At 40.1% G+C, this 17512-nt stretch overlaps 1 protein-coding gene across 2 annotated transcripts; it reads left to right on the top strand.

Moving 5' to 3' along the window:
* The first annotated feature begins 4429 nt into the window (after positions 1-4429).
* Positions 4430-8492, top strand: LOC126632211 (homeobox protein knotted-1-like 3). 2 transcript variants are annotated; one of them, XM_050302508.1, is made up of 6 exons: positions 4430-5635; positions 6903-7023; positions 7105-7298; positions 7372-7503; positions 7702-7838; positions 7927-8492. In XM_050302508.1, exons 1-6 carry the CDS (start codon positions 4940-4942, stop codon positions 7928-7930), a joined length of 1284 nt encoding a protein of 427 aa, XP_050158465.1. In that variant the 5' UTR covers positions 4430-4939; the 3' UTR covers positions 7931-8492. The 2 variants fall into 2 exon arrangements, with proteins under 2 accessions (XP_050158465.1, XP_050158464.1); XM_050302507.1 differs by having other exon boundaries at positions 7919-8492.
* The last annotated feature ends 9020 nt before the right edge of the window (positions 8493-17512 follow it).

The raw sequence follows: 17512 nt of genomic DNA, 5'->3' as shown, positions 1-17512 counted from the left end.
AAATTTTATGTTGGTGTAACAAAATTAATAATGAGCATATAATCTAAATAAATAATTGGGATTGATTGGATCTTCAAAGCTCTGAAATAACCACCATCTCACCTACCTACTATCATGTTTCTCAATACGTCGTGATATCGACTGTACCTCTACACTCAAATAGGCAAAGTTAGAAAAATATATAGATCTACCAAAATTAAACCAATTGAATAATAACGCTAGTTCCACAAAAAATAAAATGAAGACTATATAGCTTGACTGTATACTTGCTCAATTAGGGTAGTGCATGGACCACAACACTTATGGCTAAGAATGTCTGAGAAAACTCGGATTTACGTATTCACACGCTTCTTAAAATTTGTATGCAACTCTGTTTTATAATTTGACAAAAATTGTACTCAGTTAATTCCTCATCATTTTTAGTTGCAAATAATAAGCAATTAAGTGGCAATTTTTAACTAGAAATGAAAGAGCAATTTTAACTCGGAAAAAGGAAAGGATGAGTAAAACATTTTAATCCAATTCAAGAAAAAATAAAAGTTGTAGTGAAAAAAAAGAAGAAGTATATTCACACGTATCAAACTGAGAATCCAAGTATTTTTCAAAAACAAAATAAATTAAAAAAACAAGAAAAATAGAGAGCAACAAGAAAGGCAGGGGGACCATTTTGCCAATACCATGTACATGTAGGTACACAGTTCGCCATAAACGCCATACAGCACCCGCGCTCCGGACCTAATCTTCTCCTACGGGCCCCACGAGGTTGCGGACCACACCTCTAATTGATTAAGCCGGCGGCTGTCAGAAAATTCTCAGTGGTCCCGCTTCTCAATATCTCCACGTGTGAGGCCAAGATCTACTCATCTTAGCGCGTGCTTCGAGCTGGTCCCCACACAGTGGTCCAAGGGAGGGCAGCGCGACGCGTGTCCAGTCGTCGTTTTCCCGCGAGCGCCGGCGAGTGGAGCGACGCAATTCGTGGTCCCCTAATCCCCGGCCCTTCCCTTCTTTCATGCGTTTACCGGACACAGCCTGACACCTGTAAAAGCCGATGATGGCGGTGCTGGTTCGTCACGCTAGCTAGGATGACGTGGAGGGCACGCTCCACGAGTTGTGGGATACTTCTAATGAGTGGCTAAATAAAAAATAGTTAAATAAGGCATTTTCTAGATACAGTTTTGTACTTTCGTTTCGTTGTTGGGGAAGTTTCTCTCTTTACATGCATATGATGGTCACGTGCATTGGCACGTGTATGTAATTTTGGACCTTTAAATGGATGTTCAGTGAATCTCACGATGATAATAAAAAGAAGGCTGAAATACCTTTTGAGTTTTTTTAAAAATGTGAATTGGTGTGACAAAGTCATTATTAATCACATTTTTTTTGTTTTTTATTTTTTTTGTTAAAAAACAAAAAAAAGATGTTTGGTGGTAGAGTTGAGGTATAGCTTTGGTCTAGCAATGTCTGCATGCCACTATTTGCAATTGGGAATAGGGTTTTGGACGTATCGAGTTGAAGATAATATTTCAAATTTCAGATTTTATTCATCTTTGGAGGGTTCTAAATTTTGCCCTGAGCCTTAAAATTCTAAGTTAAAGATAAAATCAATTCATTTATCTCGGGGGGCATCATTTGAAATTTCAAAAACTCAGGACCGACACTGGATCTTGTTTTTGATTAAACCATAATTTTGTTTGGGCTACTCATGGACAGTGGCGGATCTAGGAAATAATATTAGGAGGGTCAGTAAGCGCGCAAATTTTTTTTAACAGAAATAGCATGCATATCGTCATTTCATCGACTTCTGGTAGGCCTGAAGTCATTTGGAAATATATATTGCACACCTGTTAATGCCTCATTTGCGTGGATAACTAACATGTTCCAAGGCCACTCTCATATAAATACTTAACAAAGGAACACACTTATCTTGAACACACTAACAATGTTTGATATCATTGCATCTCATTAATATGTTTTTCCAAGAATGATGATGCTTTGTTATTCTCTGAGATCACCATTTCATTTACTTTGCATTTTTGGATAGTTTTTTACTTGGTTCTTTTTTTTTTGCCTACAATTGTAATTACAACCAACAAACAAGTCATAGGCAAATAATTTTAGGATTAGATTGTAAAGGGGCAACACCTCTCTAATGCATTTTATCAAGCAGTTGAAAGACATATATTAAGGGCAACTTCAACCTTTAAAGGGGCAGCACCTAAGTCATCTATGGACATTCACCGAAATTCAGAGGGTCAACATTCAAGTTATCCCTGAACATTTACTACAGTTTGGGGGGTCAGCTGACCCCCTGCCCCTTAATGCATCCGCCAGTGCTTATGAATGCATGTATAGTAAAGGGTTAAAAGTTGGAACTATATGGTTGTACATTTTGTTTCTTTTACGAATCATGGCACTAGGAATTAAACACAAGACCTCAAATGCATGAATAAATAATACTGTTATTGGCTTGAGCTACAAGAACTTTGCCTTGTCAACGTTTCAAAATGATATTATCAACTTTCATTTAGAGGAAATGATAAGAATTTATTCACATATTCCATAGTCATAAACCAAAGGTGAATGAGATCATCAGATCACATATTATTACTTAAGTGTTGAATGTGATTATTTTTTTAGCTTTTTATCCAAAATAGTTCATGAGATTTGCATAACTCATCACTTTGGTTCTTGAGATTTGAAATCAATAAAAGTGATCACTGAGTTTGTCCATCATCAATAATTTTGGTCATTCCTTGAAAAATTAAGAATCAAATGACAAAAATACCCCCAATTTTTTGACAAAAATTGAGGATGTTTTTGTCATTTAATCTTTATTTAACGGAGATTTTTCAAGGAATGACCAAAATGATTGATAGTGGACAAACTCAGGGATTACTTGAAAAATTAAGTAATCCAAAATTAAGGATCAAATGACAAAAATACCCCCAATTTAATAAACAATAGGCCAAAATGATTTGACAAAAATTGAGGATGTTTTTGTCATTTAATCTTTATTTAACGGAGATTTTTCAAGGAATGACCAAAATGATTGATAGTGGAAAAACTCAGGGATTACTTCTATTGATTTCAAATCTCAGGACTGAAGTGAGCAGTTATACAAATCTTAGGAATCATTTTGGTTAAAAAGTCTATTTTTTTATTAGTGATACATCATCGATTACAAATTTGATATAAAAAAATTGATTTATTCAGCATTACTCATACGTAAAAAGCCTGTGCAAACGGACAAAAGCTTCTCTAATTTTTTTGTTTATTTCTTGTGTTTTATTACAAAGTAAACATCTACATCAAATCATTAATTATTAAACTAATGCACGTTGGTGATAATAATATGCCAAGGGTTTCATTGAGTTATCTTTTTGCTTTTTGTTTTTCTTTCCTTCTTGTGATGCGAACTCTTAATTGTGAGTTTTAAAACGTAAACATAATGTCTCATATGAATGATGCCACATTTATTATATTTTTTATATCATACTTATATTATATTGTTTTAATAAAGATAGGATTTATCAACATATGTAAATTCCATGTGAAATAAAAATGCAATAAAAAATAACATTTTTATAAAGTAAAAGAGATCCCAACTACCCCCATGGTAAGAACACAAATCCTCTCCGGATCGTTGAAATTTGATTCAACGGCTATAATTATTATAACTTTTAGAGGGGTCCCATGTTTGTAGCTATTGGATCAAATTTTAATAGCCCGAATCCATTGATCCCCGGGTTCCGGTTGCATAGATCCGAAGAGGATCTGTGTTCCCATAGTAAACCAACTTATGTTAAATTGGAATTATAAAATACACCTTTTTAATAAAAATTTCGCTTATCAAAACCAAATATTTGCTTCTTTGACAAATCTTTGCTCATACCATTATTTTTCTTTGATAAGAAATTAAAATATCAATATATCCTAAGTTTACTATTTTCCAACAATTTTATATTTTTTTATATTATTAACGAGGACTCATCTTTAAAAAAAGTTCAGTTCCACGTAAAACTAATTCGCAATACATAGATTAATCTAACTTTGACATGATAGTAGTTCAATTATTTGATGTTCAATTTACACACCCAACACATCCTCTTACATGCAATACATTTTTAAAATTTAAATTTAGGAAAATGATATTTACACATTTATTTTTACCTCTTACATACTCTTATTAATTTTTTATCGTTTATACTTTTCAGTTAATTCGATACAACGGCTAAAAATTAAGACAGATAGATAAAAAGTAAAAACGAATATGTGAACAAAACTATCTTAAATTTAATACTTCTTATAAACACATTCAAAATTTTCAAATTTTCAAATGTGAGATTCTTACTATTACCCGGCTTTAATAATTAATTAATAAACCTGACAAAAAAATCCCACCATTTTTTCCTTGGAAAAGCAGTTTCTCGAGCACATTTTTGCCCAGACTGAAAACCACTCTGTGCAAGTCCTCTCTCTCTCTCTTTCTCTCTCTCTCTCACTCTCTCTCTTTGTCTGTGTAAACAGCTTCACCATATCTAAGCTATCAACCCTTAAAGCTAAACCCTTTCAATCTCTCTCTCTCTCTCTCTCTCTCTCTCTCTTTCTCTGAAAGCTCTCATCTTTCTCTCTCTACATTTCTGAAAACACAGAGACTATATAGTCTACAGAGAACAGAGATATATATATATATATATATATATATATATATATATATATATATATAGATATACAAATCCAGCCATATATCGTTGTCTTGTTGTCTCCCCTCACAGAGCTTCCAATTCTTCATCCATGTCCTCTGAATTTTCTTCTCCTCTTCTCTTCTCCTTTTTTAATTCATTTTTCAGTCAGTAAAGGGAAAAAACAGAGCGCCTCTGTTTCTGCCTCCGTCTGTAAATTGGTGTACCCAGCTGCACCCAGCTGATCATCCGTATTCATGGCGTACCACAACCACCTCTCCCAGGACCTCCCTCTCCACCACTTCACCGACCAAACCCACCACCAGCACCAGCAATATCAATCGGACCAACCAGACCCGAACTCCAAGCCCCCAGAGCCCCACCACTCATTTCAGCCCGCCCCCAATTGGCTCAACTCCGCCCTCCTCCGCAACTTCACCAACACCGACACCAACCCAACCAACAGTAACAACGCAAACAACAACGGTGGCGGCGTCTCCAATTTCCTCAACCTCCACGTCACCGCCTCCGACTCCGCCGCCTCCCAAGCATCCAACCAATGGCTCTCCCAGTCCCACCGCCCGATCCTCCACCGCAACCACAGCGACGTTATTGATGACGTCACCGTTGCCGGCGACTCCATGATCGCCGCCGCGTTGTCCCACGACTCCGCCGACCTCAAGCCCGACAGCATCCTCAACAAGAACGAAGGCGGAGGAGGAGACGGCGGGGTCATGAATTGGCAGAACGCGAGACACAAAGCCGAAATTTTGGCGCACCCGCTGTACGAGCCGCTGCTGTCGGCGCACGTGGCGTGCCTGCGGATCGCGACGCCGGTGGACCAGCTGCCGAGGATCGACGCCCAGCTGGCTCAGTCGCAGAATGTGGTGGCGAAGTACTCCGCCTTGGGGAACGGCATGGTCGGCGATGACAAGGAGCTTGATCAGTTCATGGTAATACTCTTTGCCTTTTTTTTTTTTTTTTAAATGACTTGTCTTTGCTTTTGGATTGTTATTGTAATGGCCAATGAGTCATCAAATTTGGGTAATTGGCTATAAAAATTGAAAGGCTTAAATTTAATTAAAACCAAAATTAGTCGATTAGTAGGAGATATTTGATCGAATTACTCGATTTGGTTTCACAATTCAGAGTTTATTACTGGTGTCATGCTCAATTTTAAGGGGGTTATATCAAGCATACTAATTATGTATTAGGTTTTATTAATAATTATGTAGTCTAATGACACTAGATTAGATTTTAGTTTGTTGAAGGAAGTCTTGATTTTTTGTATATGGACGACAATTATTGAATAAAAAAAATTGGCCCAGGATTTAATTTTCGTAGTGGATTGGAGATGGGGTTCTTCATTTTTATTTGTAAATTGAATGAAAATTCAAATTGATAAGATTAGTTGGATATGACAAGTTTTTCTCTAATTTGGTTTTCAAAATTCAAAATTTATAACTTGTGTCATACTCATAATTCGAAAAGGTCTTGAATTAAAAGATGATGAATGACAATTATTAAATTAAACAAAGGATGAGAAGAAAGTATTGGTACAAAGGAAGAACTTGGTACACAAAGAGATGAGATGGTTGAAGATTTCAAGGAACATAGGGATCTGAAAAATCATTAGGGCCACAAGGGAGGACAGTGCTTGCTGAGTGCTGACACAACAAAAGCGAAGCCTCGGTAAAACCACAGTTCCGAATCCCCCAAACGTTTTTCTTTTGGTTGAAAAACATGCGGGAAGACAAAAGCTGAGATTTATAGTACAACAACTCTTGCTCTCTGCAATGACACTGGCAAATTACACTTCTCCATTCAAAGATCCAAAGGTTAAAAAAATATGGAACAAAGATACGCCAGAGCATCGTAGAATTATTGTTCAATTTCACATCTACTTCTTCTAAAGAAACTCGTCGCTCTAGTTTCTAGCACCTACTCATTTTTAAGCATTCGGTTTATACATTAACTAGGTTATAGTTTCTTTTATTAAAGAACATACTATTAATATTATGTTGATAACATTGGTAGATACGTCTTAATAATTAAATGAACCAGCGCGTTATTGATGCATCATCGATACAAGAATTCACCCTTTAACAAAGGACGAACGTTCTCAATGGAGAATTTCCATATGGGATACGTATAATATGAATTTTAGACCTCATTATTTATTATGAAAATTTTGATTTGTTTGTGTTGTTGATGATATAGAGGAATTATGTTTTGTTGCTTTGTTCTTTCAAAGAACAACTGCAACAACACGTCCGGGTGCATGCAATGGAAGCAGTAATGGCTTGCTGGGAGATTGAACAATCACTTCAAAGCTTAACAGGTAAAATTTTGTGATCATAGTGATTCCATGGCTCACGAGCACCAAAGTTATATTTTTTCTCATACAAAATTGCGCCAACAGGAGTTTCCCCCGGTGAAGGAACGAGTGCTACAATGTCGGATGACGAAGATGACCAAGTAGATAGTGATGCAAACTTGTTTGATGAAGGTATGGAGGGTCATGACAGCATGGGATTCGGCCCCCTTATCCCGACAGAGAGCGAAAGGTCCTTGATGGAGCGCGTGAGGCAGGAGTTGAAGCATGAACTGAAACAGGTACAAAGTCATGAAACTGTTGGTTGTGAATCTGTTACATTTTCTCTCTTACTAATATGGAAATATTTTGCAGGGTTACAAGGAGAAAATCGTAGACATAAGAGAGGAGATTTTGCGCAAGAGAAGAGCCGGAAAACTTCCTGGTGACACCACCTCTGTCCTAAAAGCTTGGTGGCAATCACATTCCAAATGGCCATATCCAACTGTAAGTTTGAGAAGCACTTTTAGTTTTAATTTTAATCATTCGAAAATTCTGTTTAATTTCAGCCATCCTAAACCCTATACTCATTTCATGAATCCACAAATATTTGTTTTTAACAAGATTTTCTTCAAAAAGAACACGTTGTAGCCTGCGTTCACATTTTGCTCATCGATATCTAAATTCCCATTGTGTTCGTATCAGGAGGAAGACAAGGCTAGGTTGGTACAGGAAACCGGTTTGCAATTGAAGCAGATAAACAATTGGTTCATCAATCAGCGGAAGAGGAACTGGCACAGCAATCCTTCTACCTCCACGGTTTTGAAGAGCAAGCGCAAAAGGTATACCCATTGAACCATTCATTCGTCTTAAGTTCAGTTTTGCATGAGCTTTACACCAACCTTAATTTGAAAAAAAAAAGTAATGCAGGTGAAAACAGCAGTGGCGAGCGGTTCATATAAATTGGAATAGGAAATGAGAGCCAGTCGAGATATCGTTTGTGCGCTTCCACTACATTTACAATTCGAAGATAGAAACTCTGAATAGCGAGAAGACTTCAGGGTTCCGGTGAAAACAATCATATTGGTTTCTTCAGAAAGAAAAAGGCTCACTCTGATTCTGAGGTTGCGATTATAAACCCGATATGAGCCGTTACACAGGTATGCTCAAAGGATGCAGATGGTCGAAGCGTATGGAATATCATATATCATTAGGAATTCAGGAGTATTTAGGAATTGTGTTACTGAAACAGTGAATTGGATAGTCCACCAGAGGGCTTACAATTTTTTGTTTATATCTTCATTTTTGTGAATAAGGTTAGTGAGGGGTTGTGGGGGTGTACAAAGCAATAACATGAGCTTTTGGTTCCTTACATTACACTAGTGATTACTGCTTTTTGTTGATGAGATAATAAATTTGTTAGTAAATTATGTAAAAATGTTACAATTGTATCGTTGACGCTATTTCGTGATTTATAAATTAAGTCATTCAACTCCTCTTCGAGCATTGCTCAAACAGCCCTCAAGCAGAAGCTCACATTCTGATTGACTGTTTACAATTCTAAACAAACAACAACAAAGCCTTTTCCCACTAAGTGGGGTCGGCTATATGAATCCTAGAACGCCATTGCGCTCGGTTTTGTGTCATGTCCTCCGTTAGATCCAAGTACTCAAGTCTTTTCCTAGGGTCTATTCCAAAGTTTTCCTAGGTCTTCCTCTACCCCTTCGGCCCTGAACCTCTATCCCGTAGTCACATTTTCGAACCGGAGCGTCAGTAGGCCTTCTTTGCACATGTCCAAACCACCGGAACCGATTTTCTCTCATATTTCCTTCAATTTTGGCTACTCCTACTTTACCTCGGATATCCTCATTCTCAATCTTATCCTTTCTCGTGTGCCCATACCTCCCACGAAGCATCCTCATCTCCGCTACATCCATTTTGTGTACGTGTTGATACTTCATCGCCCAAAATTCTGTGCCATACAACATCGCGGCCTTATTGCCGTCCTATAAAATTTTCCCTTGAACTTCAGTGGCCTACGACGGTCACACAAACACGCCGGATGCACTCTTACACTTCATCCATCCAGCTTGTATTCTATGGTTGAGATCTCCATCTAAGTCTCCGTTCTCTTGCAAGATAGATCCTAGGTAGCGAAAACGGTCACTTTTTGTGATCTTCGCTAGATTGCTCCGGTCATTAGTGTGGATAAGTATATAAATGGATAGAGATAGGAAAGCAAACACAAGATGTACGTGGTTCACCCAGATTGGCTACGTCCACGGAATAGATGAGTTCTCATTAATTGTGAAGGGTTTACACAAGTACATAGGTTCAAGCTCTCCTTTAGTGAGTACAAGTGAATGATTTAGTACAAATGACATTAGGAAATATTGTGGGAGAATGATCTCGTAACCACGAAACTTCTAAGTACCGAAGTGTGGTATCGTCTTTACTTGCCTTATCTGTCTCATAGGTAGATGTGGCATCTTCTCTGGAAGTACTCTTCCTCCATCCAGGGGTGGTATCTGTAACTGGTGGAGATGCACAAGGTAATGTATCAATTTCACTTGAAGCTTACTTGTAGTTTCAGGCTTGGTCAAGTGCGATACAAACCATGTAGTAGGAGTCCCCCAAGTCGCCGAGCTAGGGGATCTGCTGAAAGAGGTGACAGACAAGGTAAGCAATCAGAGCTCCGGCTGATTGTTCACATTCTCCCTATCTTGCAGGCAGCATGAAGGATAAAGAGAAGAAAAATGAGAAGAGATGATATGGCATACTTTTGCTTTTGAAGAAGTAACTTTCCACAGGCTTATTCTTGAACTGAGCTGGAGGGTTTTCTGGTTTCCTCCAGAGTATAAGGCCGACTGAAGAATTTGAGGGTCAAAACAAGTCCATCAAATCTAGAGTACGTTCGACCCTGCTGATATGGGATACTTTTGCTTTTGACAGAGTAGTGGATGTATCGGCACGTGTGCTGTTACGCTTGTCTCCACATGCTTCCTTGTATCCTTCTCACTTGCCCTATCTGTTCCTCAGGCAGATGCGGTATCTTCCCTGAAAGCATAAGATGTTGAAGATGAGTACTCGAGAGCAATGCCAGGTAAGTAATCAGGTAAGGGGTTCCAGGCAGTCAGTTCCTGGCTGGAAGCTTGATTCCAAGTGCTGACTGATTGCTCTCATTCTCCTTGTCTTGCAGGTAAGAACAAGGCCAAAGGAAACGACAGGGAAAAAGCATGATATGGGATACTCTTGCTTTTAACCCTGATGATATGAGATATTCTTGCTCTAGTATAGCTTGTTTACAAAGGTGTTATCGGGGGGAAAGAAAGCTGAATATTTCGAAAGGCTTCGTTGGGAGTGCCCTCTCAGATAAGAGGAAGAGTTGAGCATTTTTGCAGGTCTGCCTGTCTGTTGGGGATGGAGGTCGACATATATAGGAGTCTCCCTAATATCAAGTAATAATGCTATTCCTTTACCCTGCTTGGTCATAGCACGGTAGTGGGAGCTGCCAGCTTCACATGTTTTAACTCTGTCAGAGCACTTTGAAAAAGTGGTCTGTGGTATCTGGAAAGCTGATGTTGCGTGTGAAGATTACAGACAAGCTTTATCCAATGAGATCCAGCTCTTGAAGTTGGGAAAGTGGTGCCTCTTCGGTTTTTGAACAAGCAATCCTGTCGGGGATCTGGCTCTCGAGATTCGGAGAACGATGCCTCTTCGATTTTTAAGAAAGCAATCTTGCTGGGGTTCTGGCTCTCGAGATTCGGAGAGCGGTGTCTCTTCGATTTTTGAGAAAGTAATCATGTTGGGAGTCTGGCTCTCGAGATTCGGAGGGCGGTGCCTCTTCGATTTTGGAGCAAGCAATCTTGTTGGGAGTGTTTTCTCGAATGTGAGTAAAGGTTGGGCATGTTTGCTAGTCTACCTTGCCACGAAACACAGAGGTTGACACACAGGGACTTTCCAATTATCCAGCAGTGGTACTGTTCCTTTACCCTCTCTTCGATTTTTTAGAAAGTAATCATGTTGGGAGTCTGGCTCTCGAGATTCGGAGGGCGGTGCCTCTTCGATTTTGGAGCAAGCAATCTTGTTGGGAGTGTTTTCTCGAATGTGAGTAAAGGTTTGGCATGTTTGCTAGTCTACCTTGCCACGAAGCACAGAGGTTGACACACCGGGACTTTCCAATTATCCAGCAGTGGTAGTGTTCCTTTACCCTTGTGGGTAATAATATGGTAGCTAGACCTTCAAAATTTATGTGTCTAAACTTTGTTAGTGTTGTTTCTTTGTTATTCTTTTACCCTTCTTGGTCAGAGCGATGTAGTGGGAGCTGCAAGCTTCACGTGTCTCAACTTTGTCAGAGAACTTTGGCAAAGTTATCTGTGGTACCCATGAGCTACTGTTGCGTGTGGGAAGTGGGTGATTGAACAGTACGATTCATGTGCTTTCTATTTTGCCAGAAATCTTTGACAGAATGCCCATAATTTCCGCAAAGCTGAGTGTGCGTGTGACAGGTGCTGACAAGGCTGGAAAAGTAGATGCCTCTTCGATTTCTGAGATTGGCCCTCGTGGTCTCTGAGCAGCCCAGCTTTTGGGAAAGCAAGCCTCTTCGATTTCTGAGATCGGCCTTCGTGGTCTTTGAGCAGCCCAACTTTTGAGAAAGCAAACGCCTCTTCGATTTCTGAGATCGACCCTCGTGGTCTCTGAGCAGCCCAGCTTTTGAGAAAGCAAACGCCTCTTCGATTTATGAGCAGGCGCCTCTTCGATTTCTGAAGCTTCGTCGAGTGCAGATTTTTATAAGGGCTGACATTAAGTTCCAAAGCACACTTGAATATCCACCAGTAGAAGCTCCATTCTTGCACTTCTAAGATCTTGATTTGTCCGACCTCTTCTCTCTTCAACACCTTTGAAAATGTCTGGCCCCTCCGACCGTCGTTTTGACTTGAACCTTGTTGAAGAGGCAGCCTCGCCTTCTCCAGACAACATATAGCGCCCATCCTTCGTCTCCCCTACTGGACCTCTTACCGTTGGGGATTCCGTGATGAAGAATGATATGACCGCTGCAGTAGTGGCCAGGAACCTTCTCACTCCCAAAGATAACAGACTACTTTCCAAACGGTCTGATGAGTTGGCTGTTAAGGATTCTCTGGCTCTCAGTGTTCAGTGTGCAGGTTCTGTGTCTAATATGGCCCAACACCTATTTGCTCGAACCCGCCAAGTTGAATCATTGGCGACTGAAGTGATGAGTCTCAAACAGGAGATTAGAGGGCTCAAGCATGAGAATAAACAGTTGCACCGGCTCGCACATGACTATGCTACAAACATGAAGAGGAAGCTTGACCAGATGAAGGAATCTGATGGTCATGTTTTACTTGATCATCAGAGATTTGTGGGTTTGTTCCAAAGGCATTTATTGCCTTCGTCTTCTGGGGCTGTACTGCTTAATGAAGCTCTAAATGATTAACCTCTGATGCCTCCTCCTTCTAGGGTTCTGTCCAGTACTGAGGCTCGGAATGATCCCCCTCCGGTGCCTTCTCTTTCTGGGGCTCTACCGACTCCTGAGACTTCTCCTAAGCAACCTTTGTGAAGGCTCCCTCTTGTTTGTTTATTTTGACTCAAGTATATGTACATATTTGTAACTTATCGGGGATATCAATAAATAAGCTTTCCTTCATTTCAACGTATTGTGTTAAATACACCAAAGCCTTATTCGCTAAGTTCTTTGAATTTTCTTTTGTTGAAGCTTGTATGTTGAAGCTTTGTGAGTGGAGCATGTAGGTTGAGGTAGTGTTCCCTTAATTTCCCGAGTGAGGAAAACTTCTCGGTTGGAGACTTGGAAAATTCAAGTCACTGAGTGGGATCGGCTATATGAATCTTAGAACGCCATTGTGTTCTGTCCTGTGTCATGTCCTCCGTTAGATCCAAGTACTCTAAGTCTTTTCTTAGGGTCTCTTCCAAAGTTTTCCTAGGTCTTCCTCTACCCCTTCGGCCCTGAACCTCTGTCCTATAGTCGCATCTTCTAATCGGAGCGTCAGTAGGCATTCTTTGCACATATCCAAACCACCGTAACCGATTTTCTCTCATCTTTCCTTCAATTTCGGCTACTCCTACTTTACCTCGAATATCCTCATTCCTAATCTTATCCTTTCTCGTGTGCCCACACATCCAACGAAGCATCCTCATCTCCGCTACACCCATTTTGTGTACGTGTTGATGCTTCACCGCCCAACATTCTGTGCCATACAGCATCGCCGGCCTTATTGTCGTCCTATAAAATTTTCCCTTGAGCTTTAGTGGCATACGGCGGTCACACAACACGCCTGATGCACTCTTCCACTTCATCCATCCAGCTTGTATTCTATGGTTGAGATCTCCATCTAATTCTCCGTTCTTTTGCAAGATAGATCCTAGGTAACGAAAACGGTCGCTCTTTGTTATTTCTTGATCTCCGATCTTCACCCCTAACTCGTTTTGGCCTCCATTTGCACTGAACTTGCACTCCATATATTCTGTCTTTGATCGGCTTAGGCGAAGACCTTTAGATTCCAACACTTCTCTCCAAAGGTTAAGCTTTGCATTTACCCCTTCCTGAGTTTCATCTATCAACACTATATCGTCTGCGAAAAGCATACACCAAGGAATATCATCTTGAATATGTCCTGTTAACTCATCCATTACCAACGCAAAAAGGTAAGGACTTAAGGATGAACCTTGATGTAATCCTACAGTTATGGGAAAGCTTTCGGTTTGTCCTTCATGAGTTCTTACGGCAGTCTTTGCTCCTTCATACATATCCTGTATAGCTTGGATATATGCTACTCGTACTCCTTTCTTCTCTAAAATCCTCCAAAGAATGTCTCTTAGGACCCTATCATACGCTTTTTCCAAATCTATAAAGACCATGTGTAAATCCTTTTTCCCATCTCTATATCTTTCCATCAATCTTCATAAGAGATAGATTGCCTCCATGGTTGAGCGCCCTGGCATGAACCCAAATTGGTTGTCCGAAACCCGTGTCTCTTGCCTCAATCTATGCTCAATGACTCTCTCCCAGAGCTTCATTGTATGACTCATTAGCTTAATACCCCTATAGTTCATGCAATTTTGTACATCGCCCTTATTCTTGTAGATAGGCACCAAAGTGCTCGTTCGCCACTCATTTGGCATCTTCTTCGTTTTCAGAATCCTATTGAAAAGGTCAGTGAGCCATGTTATACCTGTCTCTCCCAAAACTTTCCACACTTCGATTGGTATATCGTCTGGGCCTACTGCTTTTCTATGCTTCATCTTCTTCAAAGCTACAACCACTTCTTCCTTCCGAATTCTACGATAAAAAGAGTAGTTTCTACACTCTTCTGAGTTACTCAACTCTCCTAAAGAAGCACTCCTTTCATGTCCTTCATTGAAAAGATTATAAAAATAACATTTCCATCTGTCTTTAACCGCGTTCTCTGTAGCAAGAACCTTTCCATCCTCATCCTTGATGCACCTCACTTGGTTTAGGTCCCTTGTCTTCTTTTCCCTTGCTCTAGCTAGTTTATAGATATCCAACTCTCCTTCTTTGGTATCTAGTCGCTTATACATATCGTCATAAGCCGCTAACTTAGCTTCTCTCACAGCTTTCTTCGCCTCTTGCTTCGCTTTTCTATACCTTTCACCATTTTCATCGGTCCTATCCTTGTATAAGGCTTTACAACATTCCTTCTTAGCCTTCACCTTTGTTTGTACCTCCTCATTCCACCACCAAGATTCCTTTTGGTGTGGGGCAAAGCCCTTGGACTCTCCTAATACCTCTTTTGCTACTTTTCGGATACAACTAGCCATGGAATCCCACATTTGGTTAGCTTCCCCCTCTCTATCCCACACACACTGGGTGATTACTTTCTCTTTGAAAATGACTTGTTTTTCTTCTTTTAGATTCCACCATCTAGTCCTTGGGCACTTCCAAGTCTTGTTCTTTTTTCTCACTCTTTTGATATGTACATCCATCACCAACAAGCGATGTTGATTAGCCACGCTCTCTCCTGGTATAACTTTGCAATCCTTACAAGTTATACGATCCCCTTTCCTCATTAGAAGAAAATCTATTTGTGTTTTTGACGACCTACTCTTGTAGGTGATCACATGTTCTTCTCTTTTCTTAAAGAAGGTATTGGTTAAGAAGAGATCATATGCCATTGCAAAATCCAAGATAGCTTCCCCATCCTCGTTTCTCTCCCCAAAACCATGGCTACCATGAAAACCTTCATAGTTGCCTGTCTCCCTGCCCACATGTCCATTTAAATCTCCTCCTATAAATAACTTCTCCGTCTGAGCAATTCCTTGCACCAAGTCTCCAAGGTCTTCCCAAAATTTCTCCTTCGAACTCGTATCCAACCCTACTTGAGGTGCGTACGCACTAATCACATTGATAAGTTCTTGTCCTATTACAATCTTGATTGCCATGATTCTATCTCCTACCCTCTTGACATCTACAACATCTTGTGTCAAGGTCTTGTCCACGATGATGCCAACACCGTTTCTCGTTCTATTTGTGCCCGAATACCATAGTTTAAACCCTGAGTTTTCTAGATCCTTTGCCTTACGACCAACCCACTTAGTTTCTTGTAGGCACATAATATTTATCCTTCTCCTCACCATAACTTCTACTACTTCCATAGATTTTCCCGTGAAGGTTCCTATATTCCACGTTCCTAAACGCATTTTGCTCTCTTGAACTCTACCCTTCTGTCCTAGCTTCTTCACCCTTCCCCGTCTAATAAGATCAAAGTACTTCTTTTGTGTGTCCCGTGTAAAGTTGATAGGAGCATATGCTCCCAAACAACTTTGAGTGGAGTCGTTCGAAAAAAAGTTTCTATAGCCCCCTTGCTCATTTAACACTGCATCCGGGTGCCGATGGAGATACAGCGACCCTTGCTCACTTATCACTGTGCTCGGGCCACACAGCGCGCCACTTACGGGTGACGCCCTAGCTTTAGCGTGATTTCGTTCTGAATTCATTTTCATAAAGATTCGACGTGATCATGGAGTGCCGGCTGTCGACTATTTGACGCCCTCCCCCTCCTCCTTTATCCGGGCTTGGGACCGGCAATGTAAGATAAACTTACACGGCGGAGTTACTGTTTACAATTCTAAAAGTCGAAGAAAACGCACTATGATTCTTTAGCAGGTCCGAAACTTGGCTCTATTTTTTCAAAATTTCCGAATAAATTGCGGCTACAAATGCATGCATATTCGGTTCATACCAAGCGCATACGTGCACGTGCACGTACACTTGTAAATTCGGCATTTTTGTTCATCTGATTGCTCGACTCAAAACTGGAAGGAAAAAGAAATTATGTGCGTACATGCCCAAAAAAGCCGATGTAACGGAAGTTTCAGCCATGAATGCAGAGCAAATCTATGCAATATGGCTTGGAGATTAAGCAATCTCAAAAAGAAAAACTAGTGGCAAAACTCCGCTGTTCATAAATTTTGAAATAAAACAATCAAATCAAATCAAAGAATTAGTAATACACAATCTCTATAGCTAAAGAGAGTTTGAAGATTTCTTCAATTTGTGTTTATCTTTCTATCTTTGTGACAGATCAGAGAGAGTCGGACATTGATTGTGTTTTGAGTTATATGTGTTAGGAAATTGCGTGTGCCGGCCCTTTGCCATTTCCCATTTCCCATTTCCCATTTGCAGATGTGACTTGTGTGGTACTTGTATGACATCTGTTAATTGACAGTTAAAAACAGACCAAACTGTTGTTTTTTGTCTTTTTCTATTTTTGTGATTGGGTACACCGTACTCAAGTTCATCAAATGTTCAGAAAACACTGTAAAGAGTCATTGTTTAAGCTTTGTATTGCTTCGAGTGTAGTGAAACTCTCGACGTCATGTGTGGTAGTAGTACCAAACCAAATACAACAAGTAGTGGGGTCTTGAGCTAAGCCTTGGCTAAACCTAGGCCTGTCATTTTTAACCCAACCCGTTAACCCGACCCGACCCGTTAAAATTAGTATTCGGGTGGGTGGTTAACGGGTCGGGTGGTTAACGGGTCAACCCGTTAATCACCCGTTAAATAACGGGTCAGTTTGGGTGAACCCGCGAAACCCATTAACCACCCGTTAACACTCGTTAGTAAGGATTTTTGTGTAATTTCAATAGATTTCAAAACCCTCAGGTTCCTACTAGGTCTCTCGCTGGTAGCTTGTCACTGCCTCCCTTGCACGCCGTTCGCTGCCTCATCTTCTTCCCTCAAAAATCTTACTGAACTCCACCACTCTCTCTCTGGTAAGCTTCGATTCCCTTCCACCTTTTCTTTCATTTCGATTACTTTTCGTTTCTGCATATTACATTCATTTATTTTTTCTCAGATTAGATTCGATTTTAGGTGGACTCTGCAGATTAGATTCGACCCTTTTCAGGGTTTTTTTTTTGTTGTGTTTTGGATATTGGGTTTTGCTTTTTGTTCATGGGTTTTGTGTAAAATTTGTTCATTTGTATATTCTCCAATTAAAATTTCCATTTTTGGGTA

The sequence above is a fragment of the Malus sylvestris genome, chromosome 8, assembly GCF_916048215.2.
Source record: "Malus sylvestris chromosome 8, drMalSylv7.2, whole genome shotgun sequence".
Lineage (NCBI taxonomy): Eukaryota > Viridiplantae > Streptophyta > Magnoliopsida > Rosales > Rosaceae > Malus > Malus sylvestris.
The sequence above is the reverse complement of the archived record's forward strand: the minus strand, read 5'-3'. Positions and strand labels throughout refer to the sequence as shown.

Bases quoted from the DNA above. Each gene is read 5' to 3' on its own strand.
- LOC126632211 (XM_050302507.1), top strand. From the start codon at position 4,940: ATGGCGTACCACAACCACCTCTCCCAGGACCTCCCTCTCCACCACTTC. The intron at 5,636-6,902 runs GTAATACTCTTT...TTGATGATATAG, and splicing joins AGGAGCTTGATCAGTTCATG to AGGAATTATGTTTTGTTGCT. The intron at 7,839-7,918 runs GTATACCCATTG...GAAAAAAAAAAG, and splicing joins TTGAAGAGCAAGCGCAAAAG to TAATGCAGGTGAAAACAGCA.